The sequence below is a fragment of the Myotis myotis genome, unplaced genomic scaffold (genome assembly GCF_014108235.1).
Source record: "Myotis myotis isolate mMyoMyo1 unplaced genomic scaffold, mMyoMyo1.p scaffold_m19_p_3, whole genome shotgun sequence".
NCBI classification, from domain to species: Eukaryota; Metazoa; Chordata; class Mammalia; order Chiroptera; family Vespertilionidae; genus Myotis; species Myotis myotis.
In genome coordinates this window covers 13,965,242-13,990,804 of record NW_023416335.1, presented here as the reverse complement: position 1 = coordinate 13,990,804, position 25,563 = coordinate 13,965,242, and the positions used below count along the sequence as shown (strand labels likewise).

The 25,563-nt window shown below is 45.8% G+C and overlaps 2 protein-coding genes across 5 annotated transcripts in view; one reads left to right on the top strand and one right to left on the bottom strand.

Annotated features, from left to right (window-relative positions):
- Positions 1-12,194, top strand: part of LOC118652131 (low-density lipoprotein receptor-related protein 1B-like) — a 43,007-nt gene extending 30,813 nt beyond the window's left edge. The window contains exons 22-31 of the mRNA XM_036302075.1: positions 25-208; positions 1,873-2,074; positions 2,163-2,327; positions 2,507-2,707; positions 3,479-4,028; positions 4,451-4,576; positions 5,677-5,787; positions 7,231-7,467; positions 9,491-9,968; positions 11,742-12,194. Of these exons, the coding sequence (XP_036157968.1) occupies positions 25-208; positions 1,873-2,074; positions 2,163-2,327; positions 2,507-2,707; positions 3,479-4,028; positions 4,451-4,576; positions 5,677-5,787; positions 7,231-7,467; positions 9,491-9,968; positions 11,742-11,889 (2,402 nt within the window). The 3' untranslated portion in view covers positions 11,890-12,194. The remainder of the gene's footprint in view (positions 1-24; positions 209-1,872; positions 2,075-2,162; positions 2,328-2,506; positions 2,708-3,478; positions 4,029-4,450; positions 4,577-5,676; positions 5,788-7,230; positions 7,468-9,490; positions 9,969-11,741) is intronic.
- Positions 12,195-22,558: 10,364 nt separating this feature from the next.
- CLDN23 (claudin 23) lies at positions 22,559-25,020 on the bottom strand. 4 transcript variants are annotated; one of them, XR_004966131.1, is made up of 2 exons: positions 23,007-25,020; positions 22,559-22,770 (listed from the first exon to the last, which is right to left on the bottom strand). XR_004966131.1 is itself a non-coding variant. In XM_036300131.1 (2 exons), the coding sequence occupies exon 1, from the start codon at positions 24,308-24,310 to the stop codon at positions 23,429-23,431; it is 882 nt and encodes a 293-aa protein (XP_036156024.1). In that variant the 5' UTR covers positions 24,311-25,020; the 3' UTR covers positions 22,559-23,146; positions 23,382-23,428. The 4 variants fall into 4 exon arrangements, 3 of the variants coding, with proteins under 3 accessions (XP_036156024.1, XP_036156021.1, XP_036156022.1); XM_036300131.1 differs by having other exon boundaries at positions 22,559-23,146; positions 23,382-25,020; XM_036300128.1 differs by having other exon boundaries at positions 22,559-24,402; positions 24,433-25,020.
- Between the last annotated feature and the right edge of the window lie 543 nt (positions 25,021-25,563).

The following is a 25,563-nucleotide window of genomic DNA, read 5'->3' as shown; positions in this document are numbered from 1 at the left end:
TGTTGAATGGTTTCCTCTCTTTAGGAATAAAGTCAGACTGTATGGTGGTCGATTGGATTGGGAGGAATCTCTACTGGACAGATGGCACAGCTGGCCAGATTTTGGCAATTCAGTTGACTGCTGTGTGGCGAGGAAAACCTGAATACACAATTGTCCTGGGTGATAACTTAAATCAGCCACGGTCTTTGGCTTTAGATCCCTTAAATGGGTGAGTCCAGGCATAACAGTGTCTGGTCAAGTCCTTTAAGTGTGTTATTCCTCCTTAGTTCTTCTTTGGTTGTGTTCACTCACCACAGAACAAGTGAACTGAAGAAACCTTATCTGACTTTATATTGTATGGTGATGTAGATCAACCACACATAGTAATTTTGAAAACTTCTGGAGGAAGTCTTTTATCTCAGTAAAGTGAGCTGTAAGTTGTTCACTTGGTAGCACACCTATACTTTCTTTTGCCAAAATAAGCAAATATACCTCTGAATAGAGAATTTTTACGGTTCTAAAATTGCAGGGGGATGGAGAATGGAACTAGATATAGTATTTAATTTACAATAATGTGCTTGGGGTTGGGAGGCAGGATAATTGTATTTTGGAATTAAACCTGGGTTCTTCATCTAGTGTCCTTTCTCTGGGAACTTAGAGACATTTCCTACTTGGCAGAGCCAAGCCCTCATTGGGATGGATATATGTATAGTTAATATGCAAAGTCTCCCCTTGGGAGTTCAACCAGAGACCGGGAGTTCAATCGCTCGCTATGATGTGTGCTGACCACCAGGGAGCAATGTGGAATGAAGGAAGGCCCCAGCCGGCAGCTGGAAGGCCCTGATCGGCCCTGATTGCCAGCCAGGCCTAGGGATCCTACCAGTGCATGAATTTTGTGCACCGGGCCTCTAGTATATATATAATGAAAAAAATAGCTGGGCTAGTGTGGCTCAGTGGTTGAGCATTGATCTATGAACCAAGAGATTGCAGTTCAATTCCCTGTCAGGGCATATGCCCAAGGTTGCAAGCTTGATCACCAGTAGGGGGCATGCAGGAGGCAGCCAATCAATAATTATCTCTCATCATTGATGTTTCTTTTTTGTTTTGTTTTGTTAATCCTTCCCCAAGGATATTTTTCCATTAATTTTTAGAGAGTGGAAAGGAGGGGGACAGAGAGAGAAACATTGATGTGAGAGAGATACATCAATTGATTGCCACACAAAGCCTCACCATGGCCAGGGATCGAGCCCGCAACTGAGGTACATGCTCTTGACCAGAATTGATCCCAGGATCCTGATGGTCTAACAACTGAGCCAAATCGGTTAGGGCTCATCATTGATGTTTCTATCTCCCTCTCCCTCTCCCTTCCTCTCTGAAGTCAATAAAAATATATTTAAAAATAAAAAATATGACAGAACAAAACTCAGGATTCAAAGGGAACCCACATTGGGTATCCTTCCTGTTTTTCTCACCTTTTCAATACCAAAACCAGGGATCTGTTAATATGGTCCTCAGCAAAATGACAGTAGTTTTGATGCAGCTAATAGCTTGTGGCCAAGAATACGGTCTGTGGTACATGTCTGCCCATGGAGCTAGCATACTTTCCAGCCCACAAAAGATTGTCAGGTTTCCTGAATATTTTCCATGGCTTAGGGACTAATGTATTCCTAGCCTTCTTACTCAACTATCATGATATTTTACCCACAAATGAGGACTAATCACCATAAAATATCAAGAAAACCTTTTACTACTTTACAATTTTGCTTAAGGAATAGACCAAGTTTAAATTTGAAGAAAAAATAATTGGGCTTCAAATCACTGTTTTAAGGGATGAATTGATGTTATTTTCTCTGAGGTAGTACTTTATCCCAAAGCTGACTTTTATTCACACAGGTTAATGTACTGGTCTGAAACTGGAGGAGAACCTCACATAGAACAAGCTGGAATGGATGGTAGCAGGAGAAAAGTACTCATCAATAAAGGTCTTGGCTGGCCAACCAGCATAGTTCTTGACCACTTGAGTTGGAAGATATTCTGGTCCGATGACAAATTTCACTGTATTGGCTCTGCCAATCTAGATGGCACTGGAATTAGTGTAAGTGTTCTTTTGGTATTAGATTTGTACAAAATGTCATGTTTCTTGTGTAAAACTCATCCCAGAAACCTCACCTTCCCCATTTTAGATGTTGCAGTTAACACAGATCAAGAGCCCCTTTTCAGTCGCTGTATTGGAGGATGAAGTCTTCTGGTCTGAAACAAAGACAAGAACAGTGCAGCGTATGAAGAAGATGACAGGCAAGAGCAGGGCTGTCCTCATCAAGCGTATTGAACAGCCTTATGGACTCAAGGTCTATAATGTACTCTTCAAAGTATCCCCCTCATTCTCCCTGAAAAGGCTACATATGTGAACTGCCCAAAGTACTAACTGGAGTGACTTCCCTCTATAATGATTAAAAAGGAAGATTTATTCACCTGCTATTTCCAAGGATTCAATAAGGTATACTGACATCTAGCTGTTTTCTTCCAGATAATGCACGAAGTCCTACAGCCCAGGTCTTCTAATCCTTGCCTGGACACTGGATGTTCTCACTTGTGCCTTCTGAGCCCACGATCCAAGGGAAGCTGTCATTGCCCGGTCGGACTCCTGCTTGCAGATGATGGCATCAACTGTGTCCCTGTCAAGGAGTCTGCCTTTCTGTTCCTTGTGTTGCCCACGGTTATCATACAGGTATTGTCCACAGGCATCCTCATGTGTCTGTGCTTGGGCTACATCCTGTTTCAGGCTGAGTAATCTGAACTCTTCATGTGCAGTTATAAATAGTAGGAGCCCTTTCCCTTGGAATATTCTTCACACATGACTTAAATTTTAGTATCCACTGTGTGCTGGGAACTATCATGACCAAAATAAAGTAGATATGAAATAAGAACAAGTTCTACTTAAAATCATTTAGGAAATACTTAGTACATCAGAACACAGTGAGATTAGTTTAATTTAGTTTAGACAATTTTGTTAAGTTGTCCAAGCACCTCTATAATGATGTAGATTCCAAATACAAACAGCTTGGCTCCATCTTAATCTGGAGGTGGAGGCAAATACATTTTGTGAGGGAACTTTTCTTAAACCATAAGGAGATAAAAGGTAGTGACAAGCAAGTCACCCCTAACTTTTAATATCTAGAGGACTTGGCATTTAAAAACAAAACAAAAATTTTGGGGTGGAAGATAGATTTTAGCTTCCTTCAGATCTTAATAGTCAAAGCTCACTTAAAGGGGAGGGTCTTTAACAGAGGAGTAAATCTTCAAAACACCCAAATTCAAGGAATTTAAAGTCCTTGATGCTCCAGGAAAGGAGAGAAATAATTGCTGTCTGCTTTTAGAAAATAGAATATTTGAAAATATGGATTTAAGTATTTAATAGGAATTTAACATTAATGCAAAATCAAGGTAATGAATTAGACTAGACTCAACTGGTACCATCCATTTAACTTTTTCCCCATAGATTTATCTGAAAAACATAGAAACTTTATTAGGACAAGCAACTTTACCAGAACACAGGGTACTTCCCTTTACCAATCTGAACCAGCTGGCATCAGTGGACTACCTTGTCCAGGAAAAGACACTCTACCTTTCAGAGTTGGGTAATGGTGATATCAGACTACTGAGGCTCAAAGAATCTGGAAAGCTTTCTTGGAGGAAAATCTTATCTGTGAAGGGGACAGTAATCGACCTTGCTGTGGACTGGTTGAGTGGAAACATATATTGGATTGACAGTGAAAACCCGCATATCAATGTAGCTTCATCCAAAGGCCAGTATTCCACTGTCTTGTTCAGCAACAATCTGTCCCATCCAACCTGTGTTGCACTCCATCCACCCACTGCAATCATGTGTTTTGTGGATCTGGGTTCCCAGGATGGTGGTGGGCGTGGTTCCAGCATCAACTGTGCCTCCATGGATGGCATCAGAAGGAAGGTGCTGTGGCAGAAATCCCAGGTCCCAGTGGGCTTGACCTTTTCAGATTCAGGGACCCGAGTCTACTGGGCTGATACTGGTAAGTAATGATTACCTCCACCCTAAATGGGAGCCTGAGGGACCTTGGCCAGAGTGAAGTAGAAATGTTCAGTTTTCTGGTCTTCAGGCATAATAACTTCAAATAGCTTTTAGGTCTGAGTTTATATTTTCTGTACCACTTTCTAAACAAATACAATCATTCCCCATCCTGAGTTGCATATAACAGCCCATAGTCATGCAATAGCTCCTTTGTGAAGGCATATTATCAAGACCTTAAAAAATATGCACGAGCAAATATTTGTGTATCATTGTTAGAGTGGAATGAATGAATGAAGAATTGGCCTTCAGAGAATGGATGAGGATAGTCTTCTCCTGGAGAGGAGGCCAGACAAGATGTAAAGAGTTGAAGGAGAGAGCACAGCTGCTTGGGCTAAATAAAATAAACCCAACCTCTCTTTCTAGGGAGAGGACTCATAGAAAGCATTCAACAAGATGGCTCTAGATACAGAGTAGACCGCAAAGGAATTCAGGGCCTTAACCTCTTTACATATGGCCAAAGCATGATGTTCTGGACCACAATTGATGATGGTAGGTCTGAACTCTGTATCTGATTGTCTCTGTGATCTGAATTTACTCCTGTGTCTCTAAAGCGAATCGGCTACTGCTTAGGACTGATCTCTGCTGGCGTCCTTCTTTTAGAAGAAGAGCCAAACAACGTCCCTAACAAAACATGTACGTGTAACAGTGATTCTGTGACTTGAGGGAGCTTTAACTTTTTTTGGTTATTCTTTGTACAGTGTAGTTCTGCCGGAGATTTCTGGCATTTGTATGAGGCTCTCTGCTTTGGAGGACACCTGTTATGGTAGAGAGAGAACTGGACCAGAAAATGGAACTAGGTTGTATAACTGCTCTGTCAGTTAGTAGCTAGTGGCTGTAACACCTTACCTGTAAAATGAAGACAGTACCTGTTTCAGTTGACTAAATACACATGAAAATAGTAGGTGAAATATAGAACATCTTATACTTGCAAGGTATTTCTAGTATATTCAGAGAGATTGTCGTAAATCATAGTGCTCTAATACATTGTTTCTGGTTAGAATCTAGACTTGATAAAACCGGAAAATGCACAATTTATGTATTTAAAATAAATGTGTCTCTTTATATTTTCCAATTCTGGTCCATTGACCAGTTGGGCTGGCCACATCAGAATTTCAAAGACAAATTGTCAGATCCTACCCCAGCGATGTTAATTTATTAGGTATGTGAGAAGGCCTTTACCATCTATTTTAAGATTCTCCTGGTGACTCTTGTAGCAGAGAAGCCATTTTCAGAAATGTTCTAGAACAATGTTTAAAATCATTATCCATCAATTGTATGGGCTGCATCTAAGCGTCATATATCCTAATTTCCTGTCTTTAGATATCTGGGCATATATGAATGTTCTCAACATAGCTTATTAACACCTGATTTTATTTTGGAGAAAGGCATAGGATGTTGTCTTTTATTTATCTGAAGTTTCTTCCCAGAAACATGATTTAGAAAAATACATACCTCTTCTGCAAAGCTGTTGTTCCTCAACTAGAGTTTCTGCAAACCAGTGGCAGTTTTCACATTGAGCAATAGTCTTTGCCCAGGAAGTTGTTTTAATTTCACTTTTGTTAAGGATTGTTCACTGCCTTTTGTTTCAGCCCAAATCACTAAAGTTTGGTACAGCAAGGCAGAACTTTCAGAAAACCGGTGGTTCCAAGTAGACCTGAAGATTGTGGATTTAAAAGTTTACAGTAAACTTTCTCAACAGGGTAGGTGACTCTCCAATGATTATAACAGCACTGAAATCATGGATTTCCCCATGGAGGGGATGGATGCTCCCTCCTACATTATCGCCTTGAAATATCTTTGAATTTTCCATTAAAATATTTCTCTGGCAAACTCCTATAGATCTACACAATTCCCTTGTCTTTATGCAGTTATATACAGTCTGGTTGTGGTGTATAAGTAGTTCGGTTACTTATTTAGGAAACATAGTGGTAAGTGTATTGGACTGGAATTTGGTACACTTGGGTTCTATTTTCAGTTCTATTATTGTAGGTTAATGATAATTATGGTATTATAAAAAATCCCTTTTAGCTCTAGGGTGTCTTCATTCTACTATTGTCACTTGTATCTACTTGTGATGTCAACTAATCCTTGAAATATCAACTGGGGGTGGTGCTCAGATGTTTTTCTCCACATTTCTATGGACAGAAGTGGAGTGCCTGCCTGAATTTTTTGGGGAGGATGATGATGCGCTTAGTTGAAGTAGTAAGAGAAGTGATCTGTTCCTAGTGGAGATTAACTCCAACAATGTGAGCTCACATAGTTCATCATACCTACCATTACCATGGATGATTCAGTATATACATTAATCTTAAGAGAATGCTGCCCCACTGCTTTGTTTTTGAAAGCTAACCTTTCTAGCTGATATTATTAGTAGTCATGCTTAAACTCTAAAGTCTAGACTTTGCGGGATGAACCTTTTAGAATTCTTCAGTGTGATAAATGGTCACATCATAAAAGCGATGATAATCTGTTGCTTAATTCTGAGAACCAGAAGGAGGGTCGCTGTCACCCTTAAAGTAGGTTTTATCTATACTACATGCATACCTATTCCACAATTCCTGGAATATCTTAAAAGGTAAACCCTCTCTTCTAGATATAAGATATAAGCTTTGAAGAATTATGGGAAGCTATAAATGGCTGGCTTAATCAGAGTATTCTCTCTCTCTCTCTCTCTCTCTCTCTCTCTCTCTCTCTCTCTCTCTCTCTCTCTCCCAATTCCCCCACACCCTCTAGCAACCACCAACCTGTTCTCTATCTATTATTCTTAGAGGGATCATAGAAACCATAGCCTCCATATTTTCATCTAAAGAGAGCTTTATTTGTAAGAACCTTCTAGCTCTGATGCTGGGTGCTTGGTGTGAGGGGAGAAGAGAAGTCACAATGAGATTTTGAATGAATCAGAGTTTACCTCAATTATTCTTAAGCCCATCCATTGTCTGAACTCCTAGGTTCCTATAGCCATTCTTATCCATGAAGAAGAATCACCAATCACTTGGTACCTAGTTGACTAAAAGAAATTAAGTTAATGAGATGTATCCCGTGGGGAAAATATCTGGATCCTATAACTCTGATAGTCTATTTGCAGAAGACCCTTCTGAAAAAAAATCTAAATCAGTATATTTTGGGGGGTTGGGGATTCACAGGTAGTAACAGCTGCTCAAAAGACAATGGAGGATGTAGCCACATTTGTTTACCAAACCCTGAAGGACAGACTTGTAAATGTTCCAGTGGCTACTACTTGGCTGACACAAACAGATGTATTGAAGCTGTCCGATGCTCTGCACCATTACAAGCCTGTAAGGATGGTCAGAAATGCATTTCCATGGAGCAAGTGTGTGATGGTCATGCTGACTGTCTGGATGCATCTGATGAAATGGGCTGTGAGTAGCTCCTATTCATCACCATGACTGGCTTATTTTTAGTATTATCTACTTCCTCAATATTCCTTAGGCTTTTATTCTCTAAATGATTGCATCATTATCACTGTACACTCTTTAAACTGAACAATAGGACACTTCCGATGGGGCTGTTGGATGTAGATTTGAACCCCTTGTGAAAAGCTGATGTGCCCTCTGTACTGATTTTAGAACAGGTAATGTGATAGTGAGCTCCGAAGGGCTAGACAGTTCGTATGTTGCCTGAAAGAACACTCATTTAACCTAGATTTGACTCAGTACATTTTTGATCACTTGGTGAGCATAGCCAGGGGAAGTTGGTTAGGCAAACTATTTGTCTTGTCTTGCGTCCCTCTTTTTAATGTGGATATAGCACTTTCTACCTCACAGAGGTGTTAAGAAATACAAGAGAATGTGTATAAGGCTGCCATACTAGTACTTAAATGCTACCTGTAAATGGCTGTTACAGAAATACTGTGCCAAATAGTGCCTTCATGGAACAGCGTTTTCATGGCCAGTCATCTGAGCAGCTATATCTAACCGCCATCCTCTAATTCTATAGTTCAGGCTCCAGTGATATCCAAGTCCTATAGCATAGAATTGAAGAGGCAGTGGGCTTGGTACTGAGACTGGTCATACCTAGTAAAGGAAAAGATTTGGAAAATGAATCTTACAGGGAACAGTTCTCATTACTTCTCAATTTAAATCCTCATCTTCTAAAACCCGACTGGCTGGAAGACAAATTATTGCCCCTTAACACTTCATTTTAACTAGGAAAGACAAAGACCAAAGATCAACAGTTGATTCTATGGTCTTGCCCTCCCTGTGTAGGCAGTGACTCAGAGTGGGGAGTGTCAGTGAGTGAGACATTTATCACCCTCATCACCTGGTTTTAAAGCCAAACCAGAAATCTAACATACCTTCCCTTGCTCTCCCATCCCTTGTGACCTAGGCCCAAGAGTTACCTCTTTTCCTTAATAATGATTTCACTCTGACTTTTACATAACTTGTTTTGGAGGGGGTGGTACTGGGTGCATAAAGTTAGATTGGCTTCCTCTGGATATACCTTACCATGAGGTACCCTAAACTGTCCAGGATTGGAAACACGCCTGTGGACCAGCTTAAGAAAGAGGCAAGAATAGTTTCATTGCTAATATTTACTTTGGTCTTAGTGTTCACATGAGGAATAACACTTGTGCCAACAATGACAGAGAATATGGTGAAGTGCCTTAAACACAAAGTTAACTTCAGATTCCTCTGTGGTTAGAAGCACCCTGTTGTCTACTGCCTGCCTAATGCGTGCCCCTCCTACCACCACCATGGAATCTGGTTCAATACTTGCGACTTGTAGATCCTGCTAAAACCTATAGTTTACTTGAACTCAAAAAGTTTTAAATACTTATATACTTACATTATATATATATATTTTATTGATTTTTTATAAAGAGAAAGTGAGAGGGATAGAGAGTCAGAAACATCGATGAGAGAGAAACATTGATCAGCTGCCTCCTACACACTCCCTGCTGGGTATGTGCCAGCAACCAAGGTACATGTCCTGGACCGGAATCGAACCTGGGACCCTTCAGTCCACAGGCCGACACTCTATCCACTGAGCCAACCCGGTTAGGGCTATATATTTACATTTTAAAGAAAATCTTTCTAGCCTATACATTTACTATTCAGATCTACCACACTAATTCTTATAGAATAAAACATAGTAATTGATGGAATTTACCTTGGCTAACCTATACATACCATCATCTAAAAGTAGATGGGTATGGCCAATAGACTGTTCCTGAAACCAAACATTTTAAGTGCTGTAAGATATGCAGTTTTTAATATAAATTTCAATAGATTTTTTTATTTGGTCCCAAGTAATAGTAGTGATTTATGATTTTATAAATTCAACCATATCTGGTTTAGTCCTTTAGAATTCTTGTTCTTCTGACATATTTCTTAACAGACAAATATGTGTGTATACCCATACTCCAACCTACTGTTTTTGTAGGTGCCTATCCAGATAAAACCCATTCAACACTAACACTTGGAAAGCTAGAGGCTGGAAAAAGGGTGACTCCTAAAGCTGCCCAACCTCTCCAGGCTGCCAAGCCCCCCAACGCTAGATATCTGGGTCCGGAAGGGATGAATTATCCTGTCAGAAAAACACTGATCCCCTCGATTCCTGATAGAGAAAGCAAGATCTCAGAAACCAACGAAAGAGGGAAGCTTGTTCAGCCCAAGGACTCACAGGGGGCAAAACATCTGCCCTGTAGCAGCGATTTCTGTAATGGGAGGGGAATCTGCACCGTGGAAGGAGCGCTGAGAAGATGCAGCTGTCCCATGGAACACGGTGGAGACTTCTGTGAAGGGGCAGCGCGTGGACCTGGCCCCGGCTACATCGCCCTCAGCTTCACCATCACCTTGCCAGTTGTTCTGGTAGCTCTGGGAGCATTTGTGTATTTCAGAAAAGAACGTGAGCGAAAACGGTGAGCAGCTCTTAATGTCCTGATGGGAGAGTTTTATTCCCAAGAAGTTGCTTCTAAAATAAGATGAATGGGGTTGGAGGTAGGAGTCCACTCTAGAAATGTGTCCTCTGAGAAAGGCTTGAGGTGATGAAGCAGCCTCCCCTGTTAGATGACCTGAAAAAAAATAATTGGGACCATCTTTTTGAGTGATTTCTGGGGCAGATACATCTGCCTCAGCAGTTGTCAGTGGCACAATCTCAGGGATGAAGTGAGGAGATTCCCCACCAATGAGGCAGAGCTGGTGCCAATGATTTTTGGAGGAAGAATTTGTTAGTAGAGGTGTATTAGTTTGCTTGGGCTGCCATAACAAATACCACAGAGTGGGGTATTAAACAACAGCAATGTATCTTCTCACAGTTTTGGAGGCTGGAAGCCTAGAATGAATGTATCAGTGGGTTGGTTTCTTCTGAGGCTGAGGGCTGGCTTCTCCTGGAATTGTAGATGCAGGCTGCTCTGTGTCTTCCATGGTTTTTCCTCTGCGCATGGCTGTGTCCTGATCTCCTCTTCTCGGACACCAGTCATATTAGATTAGGGCCCAAACTAATGACCTCCTTTTAATATAATTACTTCTTTAAAGACTCTCTTTGCAAATGTGACTACAGTCTAAGTGGAGATTATGACTTTGACATATGAATTTGGAAGAGACACCACTCAGCCCATAATAGGAGGTGAAATAAAGAAACTCAGGAAAGATTTAAAGCAAAAACATTGTTTTGTCAAAGAGCTAGAGAGTCACTACATTAAAGAAACAAACAAGAATAACAAAAATCACGATTTAAATGGACACAGACACTGGGGCGGTGGGGGCTTGCCCCGGGTGGGAATGCCTGGCAGCGGGGGCGGGGGGGGGTGTTAATTGGGATAAAAGAAGACATATGTAAAACTTTAGACAATAAAAAAAATCACAATTTAGAGTAGGAATGATGGCAAAATAAGCTTTAGAGTAGGGAGATATAGTAACTGAAGAAACTGATTAGATAAGTAGACATTAAATAGCCTATGTATCAAGAAATATAGAGCCCTAACCAGTTTGGCTCAGTGGATAGAGCGTCGGCCTGGGGACTGAAAGGTCCCAGGTTTGATTCCAGTCAAGGGCGTGTACCTTGGTTGCGGGCACATCCCCAGTAGGGGCTCTGCAGGAGGCAGCTGATCTACGTTTCTCTCTCATCGATGTTTCTAACTCTCTATCCCTCTCCCTTCCTCTCTGTAAAAAATCAATAAAATATATTTTTTAAAAAAAGAAATATAGAGATGACGAAAGTTGTAAAAGTTACATCTCTGCCCAGCCTTCACGTTACAGACTGAAGGAAAGGCCAAGAGAAGTGCTTGTTTTTGCCCAAGGTAGCACTGGTTAGTTAATAGCTAATGGTTAATAGTAAGATGAATGAGATGCTACCCTTGGGGTCTGATTGTCACCACATTAACTTGCCGCTTGTGTCCAGGTGCCACTTACCTGTCCTTGGATTCGGTACCCATTGCCTCCTGTTACCTAGTTCCCCTCAATTGAGACGACGTATCATTTCAGAAGTTAAATGAATGCCTAGTAACAAATAATAATTGACTCAAGAGTTGCCCATTCTAGGTTGTTTGCATTGTTAAAGAGACAATCAAAACTGTGTAATTCCTTAAAAAATAACCTTGACTAGGGCACACGTTGGCCCTTTCTAAACATTTGCCAATTCCAATTGCTACCTCAAGGAACAACTCTTTTGACTTTGTTTCTTTGATTTCTAGAAATAGTACAGCCTCATCAAGAAATTTGAACAGCCGTAAAGAACATGACCAAGAAGAAGAGAATCTAATGAGCAGTGAGACTTTTGTCAATGAGGTCTATGATGAACAGGTATGCCTGGAAGTGTCTTTGAGGAAAACAGATTCTTGAGAGAGAGCTACAGAATGACCCTTCTGAAAGATCCTAGGCGGGTGAAGGGAGGCAGTGTTAACTAGCGAATGAGGCGATTATGTATATCAAATGAATGGTCAGTAATTTGTTTTTGTCTTTAGAAGCTGTTCCATCTTTAGTTATTCAAACCGAGTGAAACATGCATGAAGTAGTAATCAAGAAATTCAGCTTTTGCCCCAAACAGTTTTGCTCAATGGTTAGAGTGTGGGCCAGTGGCCCGAAGGATCACAAGTTTGATTCCCAGTCAAGGGCACCTACCTCAGTTGCAAGCTTGATCCCTGGGCCTGGTCAGAGCATGTGTAGGAAGAAACCAATCAATGTATCTCTCTCACATCAATGCCTCTCTCTCTCTCTCTCTCTCTCTCTCTCTCTCTCTCTCCTCCTTTTCCTCCTCCTCCTCTTCCCTCCCTTCCCACTCTTTCTTAAAAAAAAAATCAATGGGAAAATATCCTCAGGTAAGGATTAAAATAATAATAATAATTAAATAAATAAGTAGTGTTTTAAAAAATTAAAAAGAAAAGGAACTTCAGCTTTTTGTGGACTTCCACAAGGAGTCCAGTCCTATTGTGGGGTGGGCTGTGGGACGTTATCAGGGTTAGTTGGAATTACTCCTGAAGTTTATAACTCCCTGTGATTTCTTCTAACTTCTGTATAGCTCAACCATCTCTTTGTTTTTGCTTTGTTTCAACGTAGTGCATACTCTCTAACTTGAACTCTCTTTTCTTACAGGAATTGTTGACCTCTTTGCAAACTGATTAATGTGATTTTTTAAAAAAAGAAGCGGAAGCAGCTCAATAAAAACTGTTTATACATTTCATTGTGTACTGTTTTAATTTCTGGAACAGTTTGTGGCCAATGGTAACTCCTTATTAAAATAACTGCTTTTTCTTTCTTTCTTTTTTTTAAAGGGCAGGAAGAGACTTTGAGAGGTAATGAATTATGTTGACTAGCTTTTATTTTTAATATATTTTTATTGGTTTCAGAGAGGAAGGGAGAGGGAGAGAGAGAGAGAAACATCAATGATGAGAAAGAATCATTGATGGGCTGCCTCCTGCACGCCCCCTTCTGGGGATCAAGCCCGCAACCTGGGCATGTGCCCTTGACAGGAATCGAAGCCAAGACCCTTCAGTCCGCAGGCAGATACTCTATCCACTGAGACAAACCGGCTAGGGCTAAAATAGCTGCTTTTTCAATCGGAGGCAGTCATCTGGTTTTGTTGGTGGGTGTTGATTTCAGTATGATCTCCATGTTACTGAGGTCACAGGTTATCAGCAGAAAATTTCTGATCCCAGTACCGGCCCAGAACTAGTCAGGGGTTCTAGATTTGAATCTTGGTTCTGACGATAACTTTGAGCTACTTAATTTCTCTGAACTTTTTTCTCCATCTTACGAAAGGCAATGATTTATCTTAAGTCTTTACCTTTCAGGATAGAGGTCAGGTTTCTACACTGCAGTAAATGTGCAAGGGTTAGTTCCCTACCACTCCCTCTCTCAAATTTTGCTGCGAAGTTAGTACTCACTTTTTCTGAAAATTTGTAAAATCAGCATTTTTCTTATGCTTTCATATGATTCTAAAACTAAGTACAGGTGAGCTACTTTTCAGACGTAGAAACTCAGATTAATGATTTGTCTGACTTTGAAGTAAAGTGGGTGGATTCTGTGGGCACAACATATGGAGTTATGGCGTGGACCAGGACTCATGTCAACTAGCTCTTGCCGGCTGGGGAAACATCCAGATGCTAATTAGATCCCATGTCCCTCTGACAGCTTGTACCTCAGCTTGTCTTCCTGGATCTACTTTACTCACACCCACATAAGGAATCAGGTCCATTGACTCTGATAGGAGACAGGTAACCAAGCAAGAGTTTGGTCTGGAATTTGATAGGAGCAACTTGGGCAAATCACTTGATCATGAAACTGTTTTCCCAATGATTAAAATGGGATTAACCGAACCTACATCAGGCCAACTGGGCATCGAATGAACATACCTGTGCGCTTAGACCTGAGTCTGACAACATGAGTCCCAATGATAATAAACAGATGGATGACAAACATGCTTTTTAACATAAAATTTTCATCCTCAAATGACTTTTTCTGAAAAATATTCCATCTTAGGCCTCTTGCTGCAGACAAGTTCCATGGGAATGCACCAAAAAGAGGCAAGGAAACAGTCCCCATGGGAGACTAGTTTCTTTAAAACACAGGCTGCTACTACTTCCTGTGAAGTTCATAAAGTGCCTGTTCCTTTGCTTAGTCATCCAGAGTGAAGTCAAAGGGCTCAAAGTCTTTGTGGAAGCGGCGAGCCAGGGTCTCTTCCTCTTCCTTGCTGATCTGACACTGCCTCCAGTCAGACTTGTCAGGAATATTAAGGATGGCTTCACTTGCCAGGACCTCCCTTCCAAACTGCAAAGGAAAATTCTTTATAATTCTGTGGAAAAGCTTCTCTCCTGTGTCAAGTTCAACATAAAAATATGTTGCTCTTGGCTGTGCAATCTGCTTGATGTCAGAGTGCTCTGGGATTTCCAACAGCTCTATCTGCTGCTCCTGTGCCTGGGTAATGAAGGCGTCTCTAATGTCATTAGTAGCGCAGTGGCTGAGTGGCACAGGCATGACCTGTAGCTGGAGGTGATGACTCTTATAATTTCTCTCAAATAGAATACATCGTTTCCCTCGACTCTTGGAAGACTTCTCTTGCTTGGATCTGGTCTAGGCCACTCAGAGTTTCTTGCAGAATGAGTCTTATGGGCTTCCAAGCATAAGGAGAAGTCCTAGACTTATGAATGAGTGTGTAGTACATAAAATAAACGGTGCTTTCCAATCAAGTGTAAAAATCCCCCTGGAATCAACCTGAGCTGAAGACCAAACGCTGGGGTTCCGCCTTCCTGGAGGCTGGGAGATGCACCAGGGTATTAAGTTCCCTCAGGGGCCCAGCTACCTATGACAGAAACCATTTCGGCACCATCGTTCCTTCCACCCCTTCTCATCCACAGGGTGAATCTTAGGTGTATCTTGCTACCTGCTCCCAAGAGCCATCCTCACTGCCAAGTTTGCCTTTGGCAGGACTGTGCCTCTCTCTGTGCAAAAGTGCATAGAAATGACACAAAAGAATCCAAGCCAAAGGCACATGTGAATGATGCACAACAGTATTTCCACCTTCTGGACACGCTTAAGCAGCTGCCGACGTCTCCCTTCCTAGTAGCCCTTGAGCTCCCTCCACCAGACTCCCAGGCTTGTGTTTGTCTCACTAGCTCAGCCTGCTTTCACATTCCAATTCCTCTCAGCCCCACCCTTCTGGTCTGCAAGCCCCATTTCCTTCTTTGCCCCATAAACACCCCCTGTTCCCTGTTCCTGGGAAAAAGGAAGCGGACTGCAGCCGAATCTTCTAGTAGGTCATGTGTGCAGCCTTCTCACCTGCTGCTTTTTTATATCTTTTACTATCGTTGGTTTCTTAGGAATGCCTGCCTAAGAGTCACCTGCCTGAATCTGCTTACCACACCCTGTTATGCTTTCCCTGTTCAAGGATTTACAAAACACACCGACTGTCCTTTTCACCAGAGGACTTCATTTCATAAATGGACACTTAAGTTGTGTGTGTGTGTGTGTGTGTGTGTTTGTGTGTGTTTGTTAATCCTCACCAGAGGATATTTTTTCCATTGATTTTTGTTTGTTTAGAGAGAGAGAGAGTGGAAAGGAGGGGGGGAGACAGAGAGAGAAACATTGATGTGAGAGTGACATATCAATTGGTTGCCTATCGCATGCACTCTGACAGGGTTAGGGATCAAGCTTGCAACCGAGGTATGTGCCCTTGACTAGAATTGAACCCGTGACCCTTCAGTCTGTGGGCTGACACTCTAACCACTGAGAAAAACTGGCTAGAGTGAATACTTAACATTTTATATTTAACTAGAGGTCCAGTGCACAGATTCGTGCACTGATGTGGTCCCTCGGCCTGGCTTGTGCCCTCTCACAATCCAGGACCCCTCAGGGAATGTCAGACTTCCAGTTTTGGCCCGATCCCCACAGGCCAGGCCAAGGGACCCCACAGGTGCATGAATCCGTGCACCGGGCTTCTAGTATGCATATAAGATTCTCGTTTAATCTCCTCCTACCCTACCTCTTTCCCTTTCCCTGTGAGATTTACCAGTCTGTTCCATGTTTCCATGCCTGTGCTTTGAGCATCTGCCCCCTGGTGCTCAGTGCACATCATAGCTGCTGGTCCAATGGTCACTTAGGCATATATATATATATATATATATATATATATATATATATATTAATAACCACCCCTATCCCTTAAATTGTAATATGTCAATTTACCTATTTGGAGCAATGACATGTTTTCAACTTATAAGAGCCTTCCATTGTGACAATCTCTTTATAAGGTGTTAATTTCTTACTTAATTTCCCTCCATCTAATACATGGAGCAGTAAGTCTATAGCAGACATTAAACTTGAATTCCTTATAAAACCTCAGGTATGGATGATGGGAGGGTGTACCAAGGTCCTACTACTTTAACTGGCTAGAGTGAATACTTAAGATTTTATATTTAACTAGAGGTCCAGTGCACGGATTCGTGCACAGATGGGGTCCCTCGGCCTGGCCTGCGCCCTCTCACAATCCAGGACCCCATTGTAATATGTCAATTTTGGGAGGTTTATGAAATTCAGAGAAACCTAGAAGTAGATCATGGAGTTTGTTGCTATCAGACCAATTACTAATTTTACAGATCTATTCATTTCCCCAGCCTTCACTGTTCACATTTCATGTTTCTCCTCTCAGCCTCATCTAATTCTTAACCTGCACTCTCAGAATATTACATTTAGACAGGCCCTCTGCTAACATCCAATCCAGTCTTCCCAGTTGTACAGGTGAGAAAACTGAAGTTCAGCGCTATTAGTGCTACCAACAGAAACTGGGCCTGGAGTGGGTCTGCCTCGTCTGGCCTGTAGTGTGTGGGTTCTTGACTTTGTGTGGGAAAAATTTCACACTAGTCTCCCTCTTTTACTTACTTTTAGAGTTTAAAGTGAAAGCAAGTTTATGAGTGAAGCAGTGAAACCAAGGTGGCCATTCCACAGACAGAGCGTCCTCGCTCCCTCTTTAATTTCTCTGCTGAGTATCTGGCCACCTTCCCTAAAATGTCGCCCTTTTCTCCAGCCCTTGACCCTGGTTTATTATTCATTTTCTTTGTATGCATCTCTCACACTAGACCGTGTGAGTTCCATGAAGGTGGGGCCTGGAATCGTTTGTTTTCCAGGGTGTCCACCAAGGTGCTGACAAAATGACAGGCGCCCCAAAACTTAGGAGATGAAGATCAGTAAATAAAGAGGGCGGTGGCTGAAGCATCTCTGATAGTTCCTCCCACAGCCTCCCCAAGAGATGGACAGCGTGTGCTAAAAACCTCACCCCTCCTAAGTGAGGGCGTGCAGCCAGACCTGCGAACGGGTAGAGCAGGCGCTGTGCTAATGCAGTGTCGGCTCTACTTTCACATTCCTCCCTCCTCCAAGCATAGCTTGAGCAATCTTGAGAAGACTTCACCCATTCAATGAGAACACATATTTTGTATGCAATTAGGATTATTAAAAACAAGTTGCGATGGCATATGATAGGTATGAAGGGCTAGAGGCAAGGTGGCTGTGCCATTTCCCATCATTGTCTCCACTGTGGTATGGTTGCTGGGTAGCTGGTATTAAGTTTAGGGTGAGTTTTTACCCACAACAGCAACTCCTGAGGTGCTGGCCTCCTCCAGCGTCTTAAGTCTCAAACTCATCAGTTTCTGTGCTGTGGTAGAGAATGGCCCTGAGGCCCAAACCAGACCAGGCTGGACGCAGGAGTCTCTTTCCATGCCAGCTTGGATATTTTCAGGAGCAAAAAGATGTATGAGGGGAGTGGGGGCTGGAAGGAGTAAATGGGGGAAAACAAGGGGACATGTACTTTTGATAGGGGGGACCTACAACTTGGTAGATAGAGCACCTGAATTAATCTGAAAAGTAATCATTATTTTGAATTTTAGAACACATACATTTATGTGAATAGGGGGTTAAGTTTCTTATATGTGAATGAGAGACCTGGTGCATGAATTCGTGCACAGGTGGGGTCCCTCCCCCTGGCTAGCCCTGATAGGCCCCAATTGGGGCCATCTGGCTGTGGGGAGGGACTGCGGGAGGTTGGTCACCAGCTGAAGGGAGGGACTGTGGGAGATTGACTATAGGAGTGCATTGACCACCAGGGGGCGGGGGCAGCTCCTTCATTGAGCATCTTCTCCCTGGTGGTCAGTGTGTGTCATAGCAAGCGGTCGACTGGTCATTCGGCCGTCAGTCACTTAGGCTTTTATATAGAGAGAATATATAGATTAGTCAGCTCAGAGAGCCATAGCAAAATATCATAAATTTGTGTGGTTTAAACAACAGAAATGTATTTTTCTCACAGTTCTGGAGGCTGGAATTTCGGGTAAGGGTACCAGCATAGCATCGTCCCATACACCAGAAAGTGGTGGATTGATTATCAGTCAGAGCACATGCCCAGGTTGCAGATTCAATACCCAGTCCAGTGAGTGCGGGAAGCAATGTTTCTCTCTCACATCAATGTTTCTCTCTCCCTTCTATGAGATAAATTAAAATGAATGATAAATAAATAATGTTCTATAAGTATGGTTTTAACAAGAAAGACATTAGTGATCTATGAAGTGAAAAACTCGTTATAACATGTATATACATTATGACCCCATTTAAAAAATATTTATTGATTTCGGGGAGGAGAGAGGGAGAGATAGATAGAAACATCAATGATAAGAAAGAATTATTGATCAGCTGCCTCCTTCACCCCCCGCCCCCCCTACTGAGGATCAAGCCTGAAACCTGACCAGGAATCAAATCATGACCTCCTGGTTCATAGATCAATGCTCAACCACTGAGCTCCACCAGCTGGACCCCATTTTTATCAATACCAGGCACATGAGGTACATTGGCAAGATCTCACTCCTAGACGAGAGTGCCAGAGGTCAGAGGCAGTGCCCAGTGGCCTGTTTTGTGGGAGCTGGAGGGCACTTGCGGGGGCAGCAGTTTCCCGATCCCTGGGTCTCAGCTGTGCCAGAGTGTCCTGGAATTCAGTTGTGGCTGAGGGGCAGCTCCTCCTGCTGGGCAGGGAGTCTTTCCTGGGGGCCCAGCCTAATACCCACTCCTCCAGCTTTCCGATGATTTCCCAAGCACCAATTCCCCATGCTAAATTCTTTCCTGCCTAAAATAGCAAAGATCTGAAAACATTTTGAATCCTCTACTTTCAACGAAAAAAACGCTGCACAGGGTCAGGTCTGAGAAGTGGGTGAGGTGTTGCAGAGGCTCCCTTCTTTGAGTCTCAGCTTCCTCTTCCGTAGAACCGAGACCAAAGATTATCTGTTCATAGTCACTGAAGACTGTGGCAGCTGTGTTTCCCGAAGATGGTCACAACATTTCCCATCCCTCCTGTGGCCTTGCCACTTTCTGCCATGTCCTCTTCTCTTGAAGCGGGGCTGACCTCTGACGCCCTGGTAGCCAGTACACTGGTCACCCACAGAATTCCAAGGCCAAGGCTGAAAAGATGCAGGTCTGCAGCCCCGCCCACTCCACCAGGGTTTCCAGCCCTGCCATGCCGCTCGGGGCTCGGCTGGCACAGGGCCTCGCCCTCCCTGCTTGCTTTCCCTCCATCGGCTGAGCCACTCCAGTGCCTTGCTGCACACCATGGCCGGCCTGCTGGTGCTGCTGGGCCCAGCAGGCAGAGTAAGCACCCGTGTTGGGCCTTGTGCCTCCTGGCTCCTGGGCGCCACCCCCTGTGCCCCTCTGCCCCTATTCCTGTGGCTGCTCTGACGGGGGCCAGACGCCCGGCTGCTGTGCGTGGCCTGCGGGGACTGTGGCGGCCAACAGGCAAGCCTCCCCACCCCATCCCCAACTCGGGCATCCTGATCCCGGGTCCACTTGCGCCAAAGGAGAGTTTTTCCCATGCAACTGCCTGAGACCGAGCACCTCCAAGGTCCCCAGACCCCAAATTTCTGCCAGCCAAGGCGGTTGCCAGCTGGCCCTGCCCCCAATCGGGGTGTTGGGGGCTGATTGGGGGCTGGGATGGCCGGGGGTGGGGTGGGGGGTGGAGGGCTATCGGGACCTGGATCAGGCTGGTTGGCTGCCTCAGTGCGCGTTATAGCCACCGGTCATTCTGGTCATTCCGCTGTAATGGTCGCTGGACTTTTATACATAGATTAATGGCCCGGTGCACAAATTTGTGCATGGGTGGGGATCAGGCCTCCACTCGCGCCCCCAGCCTCACAGCCCCACAGCCCCACCAGGCACCCTGCCTTGGCCTGGTGCTGCCCCCTCACCTGCTCCACCATCCCACCTATGGGGTGATCAGCAGGGCGATTGGGCCCCTGCCCGCACTGTCTTGGCCTGGTTCTGCCCGCTCAACTGCTCCACCATCCTGCTGTAGTCCTGCTCTCATTGGGGCCCCATTGGGGCTGGCAGCGCCTCTACTGCCACCCGCTGCCAGCGCTGGCACCCGCCATGTTCTGCGCCGCCCCCTGGTGGTCAGCGCATGTCACAGAGAGCGGTTGAACTCCCAGTCTCCCAGTCAAACTCTGTCTGAAGGGACAATTTGCATATTAGGCTTTTATTATATAGGATAGGAGGTTAAGTTTTTCTTAAAGTTTCCTTTTCAAGGCCTGTGCAAAGCAATTGAGGAGGTGACTCAGCTGTGAATCCAGAAAGCAGAACCAATAAGCATGGTCAGGCCGACCCATCAGGAGTCAAACCATCATCTCATCAACATCATCTCATCACCTGATGACTAATTTCAATAGCTGACGTCTGTGGACCCTCAGGCCTGCATGTAGCTGCATTCCTCACCCCAGCCCCTTCCCCTTTATAATCCTGTCCCTTGAATCTTGCTGGAAGGCAGGATCTGATGCTTGTAAGTGCCCTGTCTTCTTGGTTGGCTAGCCTTATCAATAAGCGCCTAATATGATTCAACCCTGCCTTCGTTATTGGACACAGCGACAGGCAGCCCGAGCCCAATCTGTAGTTTCCCGGTAACATAATAAAGATTAAACAAGAAGTACATAGGTTTTAAAGTGAGTTTTGGTTTCAGTTCTGTTGGTAGGGCAAAAATAGAGTTTTCTTGGAAGCAAATCTTAATCTCCAGAGAGGAAATATTTTGAATATAAGCCAGTGGATAACTGGGGAGGAAAGAAAAGTAAAAACATACAAAACACCAGTTTGTTTCTATCTGAGCTTCCCTAGAAATAATATGGGGCATTACGATCCAGAAAGGACTCAATGAATTTGGTACTTGCCAGAAACCCATTGTCTTTATGTCATCTGCTAGATCCTGGTTTCTCAGGTGCCTAATCTCTTTTTAAAATATATTGTATTGCTAATTCTTCCCTTTTGCCCTCCTCTTCAATCACCTCCTCCTCCTTGATCTTGGAAAATTCATAACACACTGTTAAAACAGCCCTATGCAGAGAAAAGATTTTGGAGAGAATCACTCCTCAAACTACAAGAGTGCTAGTCATTTTTTTAAATCCTCACTCAAGGAGTGTGGATATTTCTTCCATTGAGTCTAGAGAGAGTGGAGGGGGTGGGGAAGGGAAGGAATGGAGGGCAGGGGGAAGGGAGAGAGAAAAACACATCAGATTGGCTGCCTCCCACACGTGCCCCACCAGGAGTGGGGATCAGACCTGCAACCCAGGTACACGCCCTTGACCCGGAATTGAACCCGTGACCCTCTGGTGAACACGCTGATGCTTCTAACCATTGAGCCATGCCAGCCAGGGCTCTAATCTGTTTTGAAGTGTTAGCTGAAAAAAAAAGCAGTGTTGCCTTTTCTCCATTCTGCCTGTGTTCCCTAGAGGGTAGCCCTTAACTCAGCTAGAGGGCAAACTCTCAAAGGTCTGATTAAGTGCTGCCATGGGACTGAAATTTGAGTGAGGCCCAGGCCCAGTGAAAGCCTGGCAGCCCCAAGTGGTGGCCAGGAACCATCAGCCTTGGCATCTCCGGGAAGATCTTAGGAAATCAGTCTCAGGCCTCACTCCAGACCCATTAAATTTGCATTTGAAAAAGATCCCCAAGGGATATGCCTGCACTTTAAAGTTTGGTCACAAAAAGATAGAAACAGGTAATTCCAGTACAAAATGGCAAAGGAAGTGAATCTGTATTATTCCTCCCACGGGTACTGAGCAGGCTGAGCTATTCAGTTAGCTCTCTAGCTGTTATCACTGCTTGCTGAACTGATCCTTCCTACCTCTGAATTGGCTACCAAGGGCAGGTTTTAAAGGCGAGATTCGGTGCAGTTAAATGCACCTTGAAATCAATCACTTGGAAATTTAGTCCTGCTCATGAACACATAGCTGCCTACCTGTGACGAGGCATCACTGTTACAAGAGGAAAAGATTTCTAGTCGCACCTCATGCGGAAACTGGTGCTTACAGTTTTTTCAACAATAGACTTGGCTTTGCACAAAAAACAGCGTGAACCTGGAAATAAAGCAGCCAGGCATTGAAGGGGGGCCCGCTGGCACCTTTTAGTAACCTTATGCTAAGAGGTGTGAAGATCTGATGGCTGGATTTCAGAAACAGTGTTAGTAATGAAGGCTTGAACTGGAGACAAAAAACGTCTGTGGGCGTACTGAGAGTCTTACTTTCAAATTTTATTTATAAATGAGAGATACATAAACACGTATACTTTAACCTAAAGTGATCAACATGTTCCATTCTGCACCAAATGTTTAATCCCTGGTCCTCTCTCTCTAGGGTGAGGTAGCCAAGGGACGCAACAGTATAGCATTAGTCCTTTCATTCTTCTTTGGCTTCTAGAAGGGAAACTCTGGTGTGGCCTCAACTTTCACACCAAAAATAAGTAATAAAAAAAGATATATGTTAGGTGTACATAAAGAAACATAAATGTAGGTTAACCAGGTCATTTCATGCCATAACAGCCACTAACGCTGCTGGTATTTGCATGGCTCTGCATTTATTTTTAAGAGCCTCATTCATACATAGCCAGCAGAGACACGGGTCTCTGAGAGTTTGCTTGAAAAGTAATTATACAGAAGGAAGAAATTAATGTTTAATTACCTTGATGCAAAGTTCATCAGCATTTCAGAATATTGTTTCAAGGTGTCAGATAGTTTTTGAGCCTCTAAATTTGCTGATGTGGACTTGTTGTTGTTATTGTCCCCGGTCAACACGATGAAAAGTCGCTCTATGTCCTTCAGCTTAAAGTAGGAAAAGTCTGTCACTCTATGAGAGGCCCCTGGTCCCTCTGGAGAGAAAAACTAACCTCTGTAAAAAGAAAGCCCAACCCAACCTGAGCCCATCGTCCAAGGAGTCCAGTTTGGCCGCAGGAAGGGACGATCACCCTCCAAACCATCTACAGGAACAGGAAAGGGGTCCAGGGGTCCGACTCCCAGTTCCCAAGGGCAAGGTAGCCAGGTGTTCCCAGCGGCTTACAGCTGGACGGTGGCGGCGAGTCCCCCGTCAAGGCTAGCGGGCGCCGCCTACAGGTCGGAGTCGCAGGGCAGGGAGCTTTGGCAGGGCCGGGTGCTGCGCGAGGAGGCGCCCTGGGAGCCGGCCCCCGCCTCCCCGTCGAGCACGTCCACGGGGTTGGTGTAGGTCTTGGGCGGCGGCCGCGGCATGGGGAAGCCCACCTTGGGCTTGGCAGCCGCGGGGCCGGCCTCGGCGGGCCGCGGCCGGTGCTGGCCGTCGCTGTAGTACTTGATGGCGGGCGTGAGCGCGGGCTGGGGCCAGTCGACGTACACGGTGCTGATGCTGGGGTGGCGCGGGCTGGTGCGGGACGCCTTGCGGCGGCGGCGACAGCACTCCTCGCACCAGGGCGCGAAGCTGAGCGCCAGCGAGAGGCCGCCCAGCAGCAGCAGGCAGCTACCCAGGTAGCCCAGCACCAGGCTGTAGCTGACCTCCACCGTGACCGGGCTGGCGGGCGCGGGCAGCACGGCGCGGTCCTGCAGGAAGTGGTTGTACCAGGACACCGGGATGAGGCTGAGGAGGCCCGCGGCGAAGAGCGCCACGCCCGAGGCGCCGGCCAGCACGTAGTGGGGCTCGTCCGCCCAGCAGCGCACCCCGAGCGACGCCAGCAGCAGCCCCAGGGCGGTGACGGCCAGCGAGGTGACCATCAGGCCCCGCGCCACCAGCACCGGCTCGGCCTGGAAGTAGCCCAGCTGGTCCTCCTGGCCGCACTCGCGCTCGCGGCTGCTCTGCTCGCGGCACATGTCCCACAGGCCCTGGTACAGCACCACGTCCCTCGGCTGGTCCAGGAAGCCCTTCACCAGGCGCCAGCCGGGCGCCAGCGTGCCGGTCAGGGTCAGCAGCAGCCCGCAGGGCGCCAGCACCATGCCCAGCGTCATCACCGCCGGCGTCCGCATCTCCGGGCGTCGGGCCGCGCTCCCGCGGGCCGCTCACCTGCTGCCTCCTTCTCCCCCGACGCCTCCTCCACCGGCGCTTTCTCCCCCGACGCCTCCTCCACCGGCGCTTTCTCCCCCGGCGCCTCCTCGGCCCCGCGGCCCCGCGATCTCAGGCCCCGACGGCCCCGGAAGCGCGGGGCTCCGGCCCCGAGGTCGGCACGGGCGCCGCCGCGGGCGGGGGCCTGCGCCCCGCTGTCTCCGGCCGCGGGCGGGACGGCGCTCACTCCCGCGCGCCCCCAGCTCCCCCCGGGCGCTCCGGCCGCTCCGCCCTCCCGACCGGCCGCCAGTCGCAATCGAAACCTCTCGCGGGCGGGTGTGACCGAAACCGCGGCCCGAGGTGCGGGCGTCCAGAAGCGGCCGCCGGGGCCCAGCCGGTCCGGGTGGGAGGGGCGAGCAGGAAGCGGCGCGGCCCCGGGAGGGCTCGGGGTTCGGGGGGCGCCAACACCTGCCTCCGCGGCCCGGCTGCTCCGGGACCGAGCAAAGGTCGCCCCGCCTCCGGCTCCTCCGGAGGCTCCGCGGGCCGTGGGCGGGGAAGGAGAGGCGGTGCCCCGGGACGGCGGGGTCGGCTCAGTGGCTGCGCCGCTTTTCTGCTTCTCGTCTAATCGCGGTTGGCGAAGTGTTTCTCCCGCCCTGGCCCTGGCCCTGGCCTGGGTTGTGTCCTCCCCTCCCTCCTCTCCCGGCGCGCACGGTCCTCCCTGAAGTTTCAGGCTGTGGTCTTGCAGCCACGCCCAGCCCAACGCGGCGCCTCCTTCCCCGCAGCCTGGTTGCCGGGGGCACGCGTGCACCAGGATCCTGAGGCGTGTCCCGGAAGATCGCACTGGATCATTTTGTTCAATTAACCGGTTTAATGTGCTTGCTAAAGGCTCAGTCGGTGTGGCTCAGTGGCTGAGCGCTGACCTATGAACCAGGAGGTCACGGTTTCATTCCCAGTCTGGCCACATGCCAGGTTTCGGACTCAGTACCCAGTAGGAGTCAGGCAGGAGGCAGCCAATTGATAATTTTTTCTCATCATTGATGTTTCTCTCTCTCTCTCTCCCTCCCTCTCCCTTCCTCTCTGAAATCAACAAAAATATATATATTTTTAAAAGGCTCCATAGTCCAGATTAAGGTTGACTCAGAATCAAAGCGAATGCGTTTCTGGGATGAGGGATTATTTTCTTTTATTTCTCAGACTCCTGAAAGATTTTGAGGCGCACACAAAAGAGGGGTGTTAC

Coding starts and splice junctions, on each gene's coding strand:
- CLDN23 (XM_036300131.1), bottom strand. CDS start 24,310: ATGCGGACGCCGGCGGTGATGACGCTGGGCATGGTGCTGGCGCCCTGC.